The sequence below is a fragment of the Borostomias antarcticus genome (genome assembly GCF_949987555.1).
Source record: "Borostomias antarcticus genome assembly, chromosome: 1".
In the NCBI taxonomy this organism is placed as follows: Eukaryota; Metazoa; Chordata; class Actinopteri; order Stomiiformes; family Stomiidae; genus Borostomias; species Borostomias antarcticus.
The window spans coordinates 52,291,738-52,308,580 of record NC_140234.1 but is presented as its reverse complement, the minus strand read 5'-3'; the positions used below and the strand labels follow the sequence as shown (position 1 = coordinate 52,308,580).

Sequence of the window (16,843 nt, the reverse complement as noted above, 5' to 3'; positions counted from 1 at the left end):
GTTGGTGTACTGGCATATAATTCGCCATAAAGTAAGATTCTCGTTCATCTAGATAGGCTTTTTAAAAAATATATATATTTAGCATCAAACTATTTAGTCGCAGCACATACGTGTGTAAACTTCCGCTTTAACTGATTCCGATATTGTGCAATGCCTTGATCTTGCGGTAGGCGACGTCTGTGGATTCTGCTCAGCTTCCTTATTTGAAAAGCTAGTTGCATTTGTTTGGCATCTCTACAATGACACGCTATTGTGCCGTTGCCAATTGTGGCAAAATCCGTTCATCTGTAACTTGTCATAGACTCCCCTCAACGATCCTGCAAGATTGAAGTTGTGGCTAGAATCTCTTTACTTGGACGTAAACACACCTGTGGATATTCTTCGGGTCTTAGATCACCGTGTGTGCGCTTTGCATTTTGAGGACAAATGTTATAAGCCTAGGCTATTCTCGAAGAAATCTCCCGAAAGGGTCTTCCTCAAATGTGATGCTGTTCCGACTTTACATAGAGGAACGACAGAAGACGAACGAGTGGAAGAACTTGAGGTAAATTCTTATTGCCAGCTGTGTGTGTGTGTGTGCGCCCGTGTGTGTGTGTGTTAGTATAAAGCAGGACTCACTTTCAACAGGCAAGGAGTCAGACTCATGGACCGAAAGGTTTTCCATGTCAGCTGTTAGCAACAGGTCCCACTCGGTACAGCACAAACGTTCCTCTTCGGTGGGCATCTGTCGGCAATGTTTGCAAGCACACCACCAAACACCCGTGGTTCGTGGTATAGCAACAGCTTCATCGACCATCTCTGGCTTTGCGGTTCGGCGAGCCTCCATCTCTTCCATTTGCTGCAGTTCCTCCTCACTATATTCAGGCTCGAAACGATAAGCGCTGCCGTCAAAGTCTAATTCCTCGCGATAAAATTCATACTCTTCTAGATCAACCATTTTGATAAACGTTTTCAGAACTATAGCCTAGGGCTTCCTTGTCTGTGAGTTAAAGAGTAGCGTGAGCAGTGAGCAAACTAGCTAGCCTAGCTAACATAAACAATAGCTACCGTAAGTAGAATCACCTCTGCGGATTGATCTACACATCTACAACGGTCACGTCAATACAAGTCAATGGATTTCATAAAATGATCAATAAAAACCTACAGGATTCATACTTTGCGGCGCATTTGATGTCAGAACACCAACGGACACCAATTACCCCCTCGGTGGGCTTCTTGTCTTTGAAATCGAGGGTTTAACATGTTTTTGAATGATTTTTTAAGATGCCCATCCACATCCATTGTCTGACCAAAACGGTGGTAGAGCAATTATCAACTTTCTCGAAAATGCTAGTTTTGTCAATGTTTTGATCTGAACCATTGTATATGATCATAAGTAACCTTAAAACAGGGCTAAACATGCATTTTCCCTTTACTATTCCTTTAAGGTGTTACAGTATACTATACAGTACTGTAGCTCCTTTGTAAAGGCCCCTTTTCTATAGAATTTTTGAGCATAGTATTATGTAATTATATACAGGACTGTACCTGTAAGTACAGAATCATGGTTCAATTAAAGCCAAATTTTGTTGTATGAGGGCAACTTAACAAGTTAAAACATTTTGCTACTAAAACAAGATTCATATTTACATCCAGTTACTACTGGAGAGCACCCCACCCCCATACTTAGTTCCAATTGCTGAAACATACTACAGTATAGTTACATACCAGTAGCACATCCTATGTCACTGCAATATTGTATGGACATGTATTAATACAGTATGTAGTAAGAACAGTAGCAATTAATGTCAACAACAAGTGTTCTCAGTTACATCATATGGCTTGAGGGACTTGTCACATGAGTACTTCACATGTCCCTTCTTATATAAATAAGGTTGTACCCGAATTCATTACATTATTTTCATTTTTTATTAAATGCTCACTGTTCACTCGTTCAGAGAGATATACAGTACAACACTAGTTCAAGTTTCAAGTTCAAGTTTACTTTACAAGTGCTGCTTACGAAAGTAAGATAAGGGACATGCGGGTAATAAGCATCACATTGTAAGGTATGTACCATTAAAAATATAACAATTTCAAATGTCACTATCTAAAATGAATATAGCTGACTCCACTTTCTAGATTGAGTCAATTATGTTTGAATAGGCAATATTGCTAAGCAGATTTTTACCTGTTTGTGATGTTAAAGAAGTAATTTATTATTTTAATACTGAGCCAGATGCCTACTGAAATAAGTGATAGGTTCGGACATTTCACAGGTTTGGACATTTCATAATGGAAGGGATTACTCCAAACTTCTCTTTTAGTTTCAACCTGCAGATAGCCAGCTTTGATATCCCCCCACCAGTGAACTTCCCTGTCTTCATTCTGGGGCTGCTTGTCTACATGTTCTCTTTTTTCTGCAACCTGACTATCCTGGTGTTGATCATCACCCAGCGGAGTCTTCACAAACCCATGTTTTACATCCTCTTCAGTCTCCCCCTCAATGACATGATAGGAATCACTGTTTTTCTTCCCAGATTGCTGGGTGACATTGTGACACAAACAAACTTTGTGTACTACCCCACATGTGTCTTACAAGCCTTTTTGATTCATATGTATGCAGGCGGTGCACTTTTAATTCTTGCAGCAATGTCAGTTGACAGATACTTTGCAATTTGCAAGCCACTGAGATATCATTCAATAATGACACATTCTACATTATGTGTCCTTATATCCACAGCTTGGGGCTTAGATTTTGTGCTGGTTTTGATTTTGTTTGGTCTCCAAGCCCGAGCTAACCCATGTAAGAACTTTATCAGCAATGTCTTCTGTGACAACCCATCACTGCTTAACCTCTCGTGTGGAGGGGATCTTTCAATTAACAACATCTATGGACTATATATAACAGCACTCATGCAGATTATTAGCATGGCTACTCAATTATTTTCTTATATTAACATTTTAGTCATATGTCTTATAAATCGACAGTCTGATGCCAAGATCAAGGCTGTGAATACATGTGTAGCCCAGATTGTCACATTTGTTCTTTTTGAATTTGTTATCTCAGTTACAGTACTATCCTACCGATTTCCGAACCTACCCCCAAATGTACGAAAGTTGTGTGGTATGTTAATTTTCTTGATCCTTCCCGTAATCAATCCAGTTATATATGGAATGAAAACAAAAGACATTAGGACTACATTTCTCACTGTACTAAGGAATAAATAAAATTGAAAACTTGAACTGGAAAAGAATGTCCTCTCCTCGCTGTATCTCCTTTGTGATGTTGCACTGTATTTTAAACCAGATTATTGCCAAGCGATATAGGTTGCCCATAGAGGTCTGTTAAATTTGTGTTTCAATAAGTTTGTTTAAGACAAAATTATATTCACATTCGACAAGATACCAACTTAGATTTTTGAATGCACATTACAATGACTGTAAGTAAACATATATGGTAAATTGACACATTTACAGAACAGTATATAGCGCTTTTATCCAAAGCGCTTTACAATGGCATTCACCCATTCACATACGTACACATGGCGGCAGCTGCCATGCAAGGTGCTAGCCTGCTCATTGGGAGCGATTTGGGGTCCAGTGTCTTGCCCAAGGACACTTCGACATGTGGACAGGAGGGATTCGAACCTGCGGTTGGAGGTTTGAATCCCTACCTCTACCTCTTGAACCACAGCCGGAATTTGGTGTTTTAAGGTGCATTTTTGGGGGGCTTGGGGGTCCAAGTCCAAGTGATGAAAAAAGTTAACTTTTTTGTGTACCAAAGTACACCTTTATTCAATGAAGTTAAAACATACTTTCAGTAAGCGTACTAGTAGTAAACTTTTCAAGAATTAAGGAAATTATGGTGTTTCCTCTGCTCTACCCAGAGGTTAGATAAGATAAGATAAGACTTTATTGATCCCCCCAGGGGGAAATTTGGCATTTCACTAGTTGAAAATTACAGAAAGGTTGGAACAAAGAGAAACACAAAACCAGGCCAGGTCCAGCCTGGCTTATGTGCGTTGGCTGGCTTGTTTCTGTGCGGGACTGGTAGGACGGTAATGTCTGATAAATAAAGACGGGTCTTGTTGCCGGGACACATCAGTTCCAATGCTTCCAATGCTAATACAGCACAATAAGAGCGGGATAGCCAGTTAGCACATGAGCTCACAACAACTAGCAGCAGCTTCCATAACATTAATGGCAGCGGTCAGTGGCTAAAGCAGTTAAACTGCTGAGTCCTGTAACATTAGCTATTTTTCTGCAATTGGTTAAACTTCTGTTTCTCAACAAAGGTTAGGGATAAACCCAGATAACACAAGGCTAGCGGACCTACAGCGGGTCCCCGATGGAAGAGCTGGCGGACCTCTGGCCGAATCCGCTGGCGGACCTCCGGCCGAATCAATGCTCCTGCTATTGCTCCCCCACCGTTGCACCGGTAGTTTATTGTCTATATCCTAGGCCCATTGGCCCTAGGCTTATGGATTTATATTGCTAAATCAACTTACTCTGAACATTTTTTGGGTAACCCTTCCTTTCATAGTGTGCAGTAATAATTGGCGGAGTAATGTTTCACATAGAACGGTAAAGAGGCTTTGCCCATGGTATATCGTGGCTCTTAAACAATCAGATTGCGAGGTCGTAACTACCCGTTGCATAATGTTGATTATAGGACACATTGTAGGCTACCTGATGATCAAAGGGAGGAATCCCCCTTGCTTAAAGGAGTAGTAAAGGGGCAATGCATGTTTAGCCCTGTTTTAAGGTTACTTATGATCATATACAATTCTTCAGATCAAAACATTGACAAAACTAGCACTTTTGAGAAAGTCTGATAATTGCTCTACCACCGTTTTGGTCATACAATGGATGTGGGTGGGCACCTTGAAAAATATTTCAAAAACATGTTAAACTCTCGATTTCAAAGACAAGAAGCTCACCGAGGTGTTAGTTGGCGTTCTGACATATAATTCGCCATAAAGTAAGATTCTAGTTCATCTGGAACGGCTTTTTTAAATATTTAGCATATAACTATTTAGTCGCAGCACATACGTGTGTTAACTTCCGCAAACTAGGTAGCCTAGCAACATAAACAACAACAATAGCTACCGTAAGTAGTTCTGCTTACTCAATCCCCTCTGTGGATTGGTCTACACTTCTACATCAACGGTCGCTTCAATACAAGTCAATGGATTTCATAAAATGATCAATAAAACCCTACAGGATTCAAACTTTGCGGCGAATTTAATGTCGAACGTGTGGCGATCGTCTATGCATTGTGGTTGAGGCGACGTGAACGTGGTGCCCGCAGGTATTGGGTACATCCTATCCTACAAACAAACAGCGATAATAAGTTTGTCCTCCATCTTGGTATCGAAAAATGTGAAAATCCCGCCTTGCGATGACGTCTTTCTCCGTCAAGACATCTGATTGGTCGGCAGCTCCAGCAACGCATCTGAAAGTTGAACATTTCTCAACTTTCGGCGCTAGCAACACAGGCAACACAACGCACTGGGACAACAACGGAACCAGAATGCCATTCGGCTGCAGCCATTGAAAGTGAATGGCATCCGTCAATGTTGACGCATCAAACGCAAGCGTGTGAGCGGCCCGTTATCCTAACTGTGGTGTTTTTTCTGTGTGTACCTGCCAGGATTAAGAGGGCCAACCCCAGCGAAGCATGGCTGCTGGGAGGGGACAACTTTTTTGTGTGTTTTATTGTTTATTTGTTGTTGTTGTTTTTGTTTATCATTTTAATGTGTTTTTGGATTGCATATTTTATGTTTGATTTTAACTTATTACTGTGCATTCGTGCTGTGAAGAGCGCTATATAAATAAAGTTTACTTGCTTACTTACGGGAGAAAGAGTCCCTGTTTTTGATTGTTTGGACCCAGAACCTCTCTTCTTTTGTGTTTTTCTGGTTTTGGCCCTCAATAAATGCATGTCTGTGTGGAATAGCAGTAACCCCGTGTCCTTCGATTTGTGTGCATCCCACCTGGCCTCACCTGGTGCCCACAGCACCTTCCTTACAAGACGAAGAGTTAATGTAGTCAACAAAACACAATGAAGACATAAGTACATTGTGTAACTGTACAATTGCCGCCCTTCATTTTTGTTGTCGCTTTTGGGTGACCCCTCCCCCAATTTAACTGTTGTTCCCCCATGTGCCACCCTCCTGAAAACAATGTGGCTACACCATTGGTTACAGTACCTGCTGAAGCTGAGTAAACAAGCTGTTGTGAGGGTCGGTGCTCTGGGTATGATGGTATCATGGGTTGTCCTAGACTTTTATGCGTAAATAAAAGTAACCAGTCTATCACCAGAGCATTTAGTACTGCGTTTGCAGAGGATTTCACATCTAAAAGGTATGACACTGACAAGCGGAAAAAAGTTAGATGAGACTAATCTGCTGAATTCAGATTTATCCTAGCCCAAATATGCTGTCATGAGACTTTGGTTTCACTTCTAGTGAGATAACCTGTCAAGGTGCAGAATGAAAATATCACTTTAACAGTTTTTGATGTTTTCACCTTTTGTCACCATAGTTGTTGATTATTGTGGGTCTTATTCAGTTCAGTTAATTGGTCTAATGTGATCAGTAATTTCACTTGTTTTTGTCTTTTGCAGGTGGGATACAGTACATTAGACAAGCCAGCAGAAACAGCAAAACAGTATACTGTAATCATGAAAACAAATGCTTCGCATGTTACAATCATGTTGACTATGGAGTCTCTTGCCTTATCTCCAGCAAATGTTTATCCAGCATTCGTTTTGGGAACCCTTACTTATGTAATAATTCTGTTTTGTAATTTGATGGTTCTAACAATCATTGCATTGGACAGGAAACTGCATAAACCCATGTTCATCCTGCTCTTCAACATGCCAGTTAATGACATGATCGGTGCCACAGCTTTTTTCCTCAACTAGTCCATAGCATTTTTTCACAGAACAGATCTATCTCATATCATGCATGTTACTTTCAGGCTCTGGCCACTCACCTGTATGGTGGGGGATCTTTACTTATCTTGACTGCCATGGCATATGACAGATATATTGCTATCTGCTGTCCACTAAGGTATAACTCCATTATGACTCAGACTCACTTGGTTCAAATTATCATAATTGTGTGGATCATAAACATTATCTTGATTACGCTTCTGTTGGGTCTGGTAACACGCTACGAGATCTGCAGAACGACGATAGACGACATGATGTGTAACAACCCCTCTTTAGTCAAGCTAATCTGTGAGGACACAAGTCTGAACAACTACTATGGCTAGCTTATTATAGCACTTTATCAAGGCCTTTCATTAATATTAGTCATGTTCACATATATCCAAATCCTGCGCACCTGTGTGATAAATACACAATCGGATGCCAGGAGTAAAGCCATTCAGACCTGTGGCACACACCTGGTAGTGTTCTTATTATTAGAGTGTAATGCATGCTTTGTCCTAATGGCTCATCGATTTGAATATGTGTCCCCTTACTTAAGAAGGGCTTTTGGAGTGTCAATTATGGTGTTTCCTCCCATTTTGAATCCGCTAATATATGGTCTGAAAACGAAAGAAATTCGGCAACATATTAATTTCTTCTGTAAACGAAGGGCGTCGTCATTATAACATTGACAATCAGTTGTACTGTCTCTAAACTCCAATAAAGTTGTAAGCAGATTTGAAACAGTACATCCAGAATTTTAAGAACAAAACAGAACCAGACCAAAGAGACTTAGGGTGTATTCACACAGACACTAGTTAGCGCGCACCAAATGAGCTTTGGGCCCGAAAGCGCTTCGTTTAGGCCTGTGTGAACACAGCAATCGCACTCAGGTGCGCACCAAAACAGCCGCACTGAGACCCGACAAATTCTTGTGCGCACCAGTTATGGTGTGAAAGCGCGCGACCTCAGACCGACGCAACTACCTTGTGCACGCCACATGTTTGACCTAAAAAGTTTTTCATGACGCGCTTGCACCCGCCCCCAGAAAGATATTGACCAATGACAGCACTGAACCTTTTCATGTGACTTGTGGTGCTGCATTTGGACCAGAGTAAAGAAAGCGCTGTGTGAAAGTGAACCGCAGTAGCTGAGAAATGAAAACACTTCACTATCACTTTCACTTTTGGTGCGCATCAATGGTGCGCACTAACATATGTGAATACGCCCTTAGATGGATTGCATTATTTTAATCATTACATTTTTTGACAGCACAAGGCGAGAGGTAATGTTTTTGGTGGTGTGTTTGTTTGGCTGTTTAACTGTTAGCAGGACTACGCAAAAACTACTGGACCAATTTTCACGAAACTCGATGGAAGGGTGTAGCATGGTTCAGCTTAGAACCCAGTACATTTTGGAGAGGATCCAAATACAGCCTGGTCAGCTATTCACCTCCATTAATTTTTTGGACTATGTTTACGCAAAAACTACCAGACCAATTTTCATAAAACTTGGTGGAGAGGTGTAGGATGAGCCGACTTAGTAACCATTGAATTTTGGAGTGGATCTGAATCATGGGCCGGGTCTATGAATGAAAACAAAACGAAACCAGCTCCCTATGTGGGGGCGCTAGAGACACATGATTTGGACTGGAGGAAGAGCCAAACACAGAGCCCAAAATTCATTGTCAATGGGGGGAGTTGAAACAGCTATATCTCGATGTGGTAAGGTCACAGAGACAAGCGGTTTTGACTTGCATAAAGCTCTCAACCTAATGATTGCTGCAATACCAAACATGTCCTGCTCGCACGCACATGGTGCCTTCGAGCACCATTTCCAGTTCTTGATTTATTTTTTTTGCCAGTGAGAACATTAACTCATGTCATGCTTTTTTTGCGTGGCTGTAAGCCAGCGCACCAAAGATTTGCAAATGTCCGGTTGTCACTCCCTCCCTAACTTCCTCCGTCGTGTTGTTGACCTGCAGTTCTATGTTGCTACCACAAGAGGCAGTGGTGTTGTTGACCTGCAGTTCTATGTTGCTACCACCTGCAGTTCTATGTTGCTACCACAAGAGGCAGTGGTGTTGTTGACCTGCAGTTCTGTGTTGCTACCACAAGAGGCAGTGGTCCCAGAACAGCAAAACAAAAACACTATGACGCCACAAACTTTCCAGATCCTTGGTGGTGTAGTGGATTAAGCCTGATTTTTTGTCACTAGATGTTATAGAAGCCATGTAAAAAATGTGGTTACCTGGTGGTGCTGTGTCAGTTATTGAATTTATGTGCAGTAAATGAACATTTGAAATACTCATGTTTTGAAATTATACCTACAGTATAGGTGTCCTGGAGGTGGACCTGGCCTCGTTCTATATTAAGTTAATGTATGAAACCTTGTAGACACCTTATTGAAGGCTTTACTGACTATGAACGTCAGTCGGTTCACTTACTGTAGACCAGGGGTAGGCAACCTAAGGCAGGCTAATCATTGCCACACTGATAAATCGAAGTAAATCCCCTCAAGAGAGGATTTACTGGGGTAAATATAAGAGTATGTACTGTATTAGGCTGTTTGAAAGAAGGTTTGAACTGTGTTACCCAGTGATAAGAACACGTTTGAAGCAAACATACCTATAGTACTAAAGAAGGTTTTAAAGCTTAAAACTTAATCCTAATAAAACTAAACTGCTTGTTGTCGGCCCTAAAGCACAACTGCCTGTCCATGCAGACCTTACACTCAACTTCGAGGATTGCTTGATTACTCAAAGCTCTACTGTTAAAAACCTAGGCGTTCTTTTCTACTCAGCTCTCTCTTTCAGTGCTCACATAAAATAAATAACCAAAATTGGTTTCTTTCACCTGCGTAAGATCTCCAGGATCCGTTCCATGCTCAATATGGCGGATGCTGAAACTCTGATACACGCCTTTGTTTCATATAAACTTGACTACTGCAATATCCTTTCTTCTGGCTTACCCATCTGCATTATCAAAAAGTTACAACTTGTCGAAAATACTGCTGCCAGAATCCTCATCAGAACTTAAAAAAATTGACCACATCACTCCAGTCCTTAAGTCCCTTCACTGGCTTCCTATTCAAGCCAGATCAGATTTCAATGTCCTTCTGCTAACATATAAATCTCTACATGGGCAAGCTCTATCATACCTTTCAGACCTTATTGTCCCTTACATTCCTCCTCATGTCCTTCATTCAAGATGCTGGCTATCTCACTGCACCTAGAATCCACAAAAAATCAGCTGGCAGTAGGGCTTTTTCCTACCGTGCTTCCTACCTTTGGAACCAGCTGCCCCGTATAGTTAGAGACGCTAGTTCTTCTGACATGTTTAAAACCAGGCTGAAAACATCTATTTTCCAATTATTTTGCCCTACCCTAACCCGGCTGGACTTCAGATTTTTGATTTTAATGATCCTGATTTTTAGGGGCCAAGCACTGAAGGTGCGAAGCCCCTATTGTAATTGGTGGTCTTCCTATTATTATAATTTTTCCGCAATGGAAGTCAATGACAGCGAAATACGAGAATGATCTCTCACAGTCACTCGAAGATCAAATCCACCATGTAAATACTATCTACAGTGCAACATTTAAAGACAGTCTCGGACCTTTTGACCTTTTGAATGCTATATACAAAATGGAGCTAACAAGTATATTTGGAGACCTGTGCATCTTGTTGCGCATTTTCCTAACTCTGCCAGTGACTGTGGCTGGAGGCGAGCGCACCTTCAGTAAACTGAAACTGCTAAAAAAAAATTACTTGCGCTCCACAATGTCACAGGAGAGATTAAACGGCCTGGCAATACTCTCTAGAGCGTGAACTGACAGAGAAAATTAACTTCTATGACCTCATCAATGACTGCAACCCGAAAAGTGCTTTTGTTCATTAAACATTGGAACTGATGTTTTTTGTTTATTGACAAAACAAAAGATTATTTCCTTTGCGATCCTTGATGTAAGTGATCTGTAGCCTACATGGTTATATTTATCTGTGTAGTAAACGTAAACAAGTTTGTAGGGGGGGGGCTCACGAGATCATCTTGTCCCGGGCCTGGGCTAGGTACAAGTCGGCCCTGGTTCTAGCAGTCCATTTAACGTTTGCTAAAATATTTCATAGTAAAATAGGTTAGAATAAACCAGTGGTAGACAAAGAGGATTTTATTTCTTGTTGTTTTGCTATAGCCTGCTGTTAGTGGTCGGACTGTAAAAAGTGGGGGAGACAAAAACATGATTTTGAAAGTGGAAATATTCATCCTTGCATCTACCCAAGGAGATGTGGCAACCTGGGGATTTAAACCGTTAACCTTTGAATCCCCAGAGAAGCTAAATTACCACTCCACCACCACACAGGCTTTTCACATAGCACAACTTGAGGCAATAATATTACATGTGCAAAACTGGGTTCTTTCTCTTCTTAAAATTTTAATCATTATAACAGTCAAACTGTATTTTGAAAAACCAAAATTATCCTGGTTTTGGGTTTGTTGTCAAATATCTTGGTGAAATGTGTTAAAAGATTAGATGAAAAAGAAAAATGTTGTGCCTACAGTACAAATTACAGAAAGATACTGAACATTGCTGAGTATTCATTGTTTGACTGATCTGAACACAGTTTTAAACACTTGATATGTAGTATCCAAAGAATGTTGTTCTGGTTCGTGGTAACATATGAATGAAGACTTTTGGAGATGTAGACGTTGATTGATTTTGCATATTCTGAAAAATATAGAGTGACAGCCTTCTAAATTGACCATAGGTTGCAGTGAGGCAAACTTGCAACGTAAACATGATTGTTATAGAACCACCTTGAGGTCAATGAGTGCCATTTTATGTGCCTGAGTAGTGGGTGGGATGTGCAACCTACCTGCCAATTTTTGTGAGTTTTGAGCATACAGTTTATAGCTGCACAAACACTTTAGGGGAGAAAAATAAGAAAGAAAGAACTTTAACAAAAGCAATAGGGGCTGCTTGGACCCCTATAAATGATTGTTTTAGTAGATTTACTGCTTATTTTCATACTGTGTAAAACTAAAAAAAATTTTGGGGGGAAATCGATCAAAACTGCACTGGCCTCTGAAACCAACAAACTGCTCATTCCACACAGCTTTCCACCTGTTAAAACTGCATAGCTGCTTTGACTGGGGTCCCCAAATACATTCATATTTTTAAAAAGCACTAATTGAGCATTTAACTGCTGGAGCTGCTGCCTCCGCGACCCGACCCCGGATAAGCGGATGAAGATGGATGGATGGATGGATGGATGGATGGATGGACTAATTGAGCAGAAACAGAAAACAACTAGAAATGCTTGGAGAGCACAGACCTCTACCCATGAATGCATTTCGTGGCTTGTGCAAGCAGGACATGTCTGTTGGTATTGCTGCATTTGTAAGTCGAGAGCTTTATGTCAGTCCAAACCCTGTGTCTCTGTGACCTTCCAATGTCGAGATATGGCCGTTTCAATACCCCCCATTGACAATGAATGGGGTCCAAAAAATGCCTAAGTCCAAAAAAATAAATGGAGGTGAATGCCCAGCTGAGTTTGGGTGGCTCATGGACCCGTCCCGTGATCCGGATCCACTCCCAAATGGAAGGGGTTCTATGTTGGACCATGCTACACACTTCCACCAGGTTTCATGAAAATCGGTCAGGTGGAGTTTGCATAATCCTTCCATTGAACAAACAAAAAAGCCACCAAAAACATTACCTCTCACCCTGCGCTTTCGCTGGGGCAGAAGTAATGATATGATATGAATGTCATTAGGAACAAATCCATTGACAAAGTCATGAAAAATTGTAATGATAGAATAAAGCACCGCTGAGATATGACAAGTATACTTCAGTCAGTAGGATAAGGGTTAATTGGACAACCCAATCAATTTCTATGAGAAAATGTTCAATATACGATCCAGGTTGCCGCCATTTTGAAAAATATGCCACTATGATGGAATTTCAGGTTGATTGTGTTTGCACAATTGGCTTCACCATGGTCTAAAACATAACATAACATGGACACTAAAACCTCAATCAGAAATCCCAATCAAAATCTAAAAGAAAAGGCATCATTTAAAGAGCCAGGTGGCGGACATCTTGAAAAATGAAAGCAATATTAATGCTTGTATCACCAACTGAACAATTCTGCCTAAAAAACGTCTTAACTGCTCCACTATTAGTGGAACTGTCATTGATAAACTATTAATCACCTATGTGCCCGGCGACCTCCGGGGCAGCAGAGGTATATATTTTCAGTCGTGTGTGTTCGTTATTTCGTTCGGTCATTTTTTAGCAGGATTTTCACGAAACTCATGGAGGGGTGTAGCATGGGCCAACCCATTACATTTTGAAGCGGATCCGAATCACTCGGTGGATACATGAATGAAAATTAGAACAAGACTTGGCCATATTTGGACCATTTCCCCTCACTTTATCTTATGTATCCTGTATCCTGCCAGGATTACTGTACTGCCCGGTGGCCAACAGAACAAGACACTCCTCTTCAGGAGTCCGGGGTTAAAATTTTGACAAATATGTTTTTTCCTTTTATATTAATGTTGGTTCTTCGTTACAATGAGTCAAATCAAATCAGCAATAAATACTGTAGATAGATATAAACTTCATTTATTTGCTGTACAAACATTATCTTATCTTTCTATGCCTGTAAAACAAAATAATAGCTGATTCATGAGATGCAAATCAGATAAACATGGTATTAGGAAAAATTACATTTTCTTAGCCTGGATCCTGTGGTAGGCTATTACATGCCTAACTGAGCTGTGAATCTTACCACTTCAACAGAGTTACACCAACAAAATGAATTAATGCGTGGAGGCCGGTGCTCTCTGATCACCCTTTCTAGTTTTATTTATAAAGCACTTTTCATTATCAGACAATTTCAAAGTGCTGACGTAATTTTGAAGTAAATCTGCCTGCACAGTAGCCTACCTACTCCCTCAAGAGAACATTGTGGATGATGAAATACAAAATATCTCTGGAATTTCGGATGCCCATGGCCTATATAATGCCATGACAAGACAGTCCCTTTCATTTTTCAACAGAGAATATTCGAAAATATTTGTCAAAGCACTGTGCTGTTGTAGAGTATTTGTATTTGAATTTGATTGGTGTTTTTAAAGAAGAAGATAATAGTAAGCCTTTTTTTACATAGGCTAATATGTAGAGGTAAATATGTATCTGTAATCTACGTATAATGGTATGTATAATGTGGTTCTCAATACATGTCACTTGTAAACATGCTATTTTTTCATGATACAAATACAAATGCATTATGCTCTGCTGAGAAAACAATGTGCAAATTCATCCAGGTTTACTTGTTTTTCAAGGGATATACAGTACAGTACACCGTTTTGCTTTGAATTTATTTGAATCTACAAATTGCAATCTCACTAAATGTGACCTTTGTCTAAGTGAAACTGGTGTTTTTTAAGGAAAACGATAATAAGTTGTTGTTTTACATAGGTTCATATAATATGTAGAGTTAAATATTTCTCTATTATCTATAATGATATGTATAATGTGGTTCTCAACACATCACTTGTAAACATGCTACTTTTCCATGATACAGATACAAATTCATTATGCTCTGCTGAGAAAACAATGTTTAAATTCATCCAGGTTTACATGTTTGTCAAGGGATATACAGTACAGTTTTGCATTCAATATATTTGAATCTGATCTAATCTACAAATTGTAATCCCACTAAGTGTGACCTTTGTCTAAGTAAATGTCTCATATTTAAGGACTACTGACATATTATCGACATCAACATATTGGCTTCCAATTCCAAGAAAATGGATGATTTTGCAAATGTTTCAACGGTTTTGACCCTCCAAGGCTACAATATGCCTCCTGACAGTATCTTCCCTGCATTTATTTTTGCAACACTGAGCTACCTGATCATTCTCTTCTGTAATCTCCTTCTGATTCTTACAATTGTCCTGAATAAGAGTCTCCACCAACCCATGTACCTTCTACTGCTGAACCTACCCATCAACGACCTCATAGGCTCCACTGCACTCTTTCCACAAGTCATCAAAAAGATTTTATTTGACACTAGGACCATACAATACTCTGCTTGTGTCACCCAAGCTTTCTTCATTCATGTCTATGGGGTGGGTGCTGTGTTTATTTTGACTGCTATGGCATATGACAGATATATTGCCATATGTTCTCCATTGAGGTACAACACAATTATGAGCAATGGCCACATCATGAAAATCATCACAGTAGTGTGGCTGGGTAACTTGATTTTGATAGGTGTGCTTTTTTTCCTGCTGCTTCGTTTACCTCGCTGTAGGTCTCTGATGGCACACTCCTACTGTGACAATCCCTCGCTGTTGACACTGGTCTGTGCCAACACAACCATCAATAACATCTATGGACTTGTGCTCTTAGTTTTCATGCAGGTGATATCTCTGGGCATGATATTCTACACATACTTTCAGATCCTTATTGCATGTTTCAAACGCAATACACCAGAAACAAAAAGAAAAGCTCTACAGACTTGTGCTACACATTTAATAATTTTTCTTCTTTTAGAATGTTTAGGTCTGTTCACGATTATATCATCTAGACTGAAGACACTTTCCCCTCATTTACGAAGGTTTATAGGTGTCTCTACTTTAATATTTCCTCCAACATTAAACCCATTAATATATGGCCTGAAGACCAGGGAAATCAGAGACAAGATTTTAGGGTCATTTTGTCTAAAGGTAATGCCATTCTGAGAACAACTGCTCATTTTAATGATTATCAGTCTCAACCTGAAGAAATACCAATCTGAATCAATCCAAATAGGGACTGTTCAGCAAGTTTGGTGATAATGAACAAAATTACTCTATCAGACAAGGTTAGATTTTCTTAATTTACCATATGCTATAAGTGTAGTGTTTGAAATATGAAAAACAGTAAATGCTACAGAAGTGCTGTGTACATTAGGGGTGTACCGAGACATCATTATCTGTATCTGTTCAACCAATGGAATTATCTGTATTTGTATTTGGATGGAAGACTGGAAGTGGGCATGGTTTATACTGGAAGTCACATTAAAGCAGGCAAATGTTGTATTTTCTAACCTAATCTTCATTGAAGTTCAATTTTTGTGCTTTCAAGGCATCAACTTGATTTATTATTGCCATATAATTAATTATTATCCTCATACTGTAACTTGAAGTGCTCCCAGATACAGTAGTAGGCTAGGTTGTCTTGCAATTTTATTTTGCCTGGGGTGCTGCTAGTCAGCATCACAAATCACTTGTTGTCATTCAGTGGCGTCATTTCAGCAACAGGCAAAGTATGGCAAGGAACAGGATGGGAAAGGGAGATGAAGGGTGGGTATTGTATCCCCCACTTGGTGGAGAATTTTTGTCAAATCAGTTATGCAATAGTCATTCTTGGTGAGTTGTTCTATACAATTAACTTATATGACATTTAGGTAACATGAACAAAGGCGAGAACTACAATAGGGATTATCACAGAATATCATAACTACTATACTGCTGTAGTTGCAGCTAAACTTAGTTTATCTGAGCCAGTTTGAATCAACAGTATGATGGTATCTATACAGTTTGATTAACCCACCTTAATTAATAAGAATGACAAATGAAGTTTTAACGCTAATGTCTGTGGCTTGAGGAACTGCAGACTCCTGTATCCTGTTCATCTCAAGCTCAACTACAGTGCCAGGCTGGGCAGTGGGGTAGCCTACTAAAAGTTAGGAGGAGTCGGAGGATTTAAAGTTACCTTTGTGGAGCGGATAAAATCGCATAACTAGAAATGGTCCATGGAGAGCACAAACTTCTGCCCCTGAATGCATTTCGTGCCTCTGTGCATGCCAAAATTGAATGGTTTCTATATTGGCCCATGCTATATCCCTCCGCAGAGTTTCATGAAAATCAGTC

At 40.0% G+C, this 16,843-nt stretch overlaps 3 protein-coding genes across 3 annotated transcripts; all 3 read left to right on the top strand.

Moving 5' to 3' along the window:
• Positions 1-2,274: 2,274 nt before the first annotated feature.
• LOC311307566 (olfactory receptor 52E4-like) lies at positions 2,275-5,641 on the top strand (the record flags this gene model as incomplete). Its single annotated transcript, XM_084436385.1, has 2 exons — positions 2,275-3,003; positions 5,636-5,641. 2 exons carry the CDS (start codon positions 2,275-2,277, stop codon positions 5,639-5,641), a joined length of 735 nt encoding a protein of 244 aa, XP_084292511.1.
• A 1,056-nt stretch (positions 5,642-6,697) lies between these two features.
• On the top strand, positions 6,698-7,605 carry LOC311307555 (olfactory receptor 52A1-like; the record flags this gene model as incomplete). Its single annotated transcript, XM_084436373.1, is given in 3 exon segments — positions 6,698-6,887; positions 6,890-7,260; positions 7,264-7,605. Coding segments are annotated over 3 exon segments (903 nt in total).
• Positions 7,606-14,734: 7,129 nt separating this feature from the next.
• Positions 14,735-15,670, top strand: LOC311307545 (olfactory receptor 52Z1P-like; the record flags this gene model as incomplete). The annotated part of the gene is made up of 1 exon (XM_084436361.1): positions 14,735-15,670. The coding sequence occupies one exon, from the start codon at positions 14,735-14,737 to the stop codon at positions 15,668-15,670; it is 936 nt and encodes a 311-aa protein (XP_084292487.1).
• Between the last annotated feature and the right edge of the window lie 1,173 nt (positions 15,671-16,843).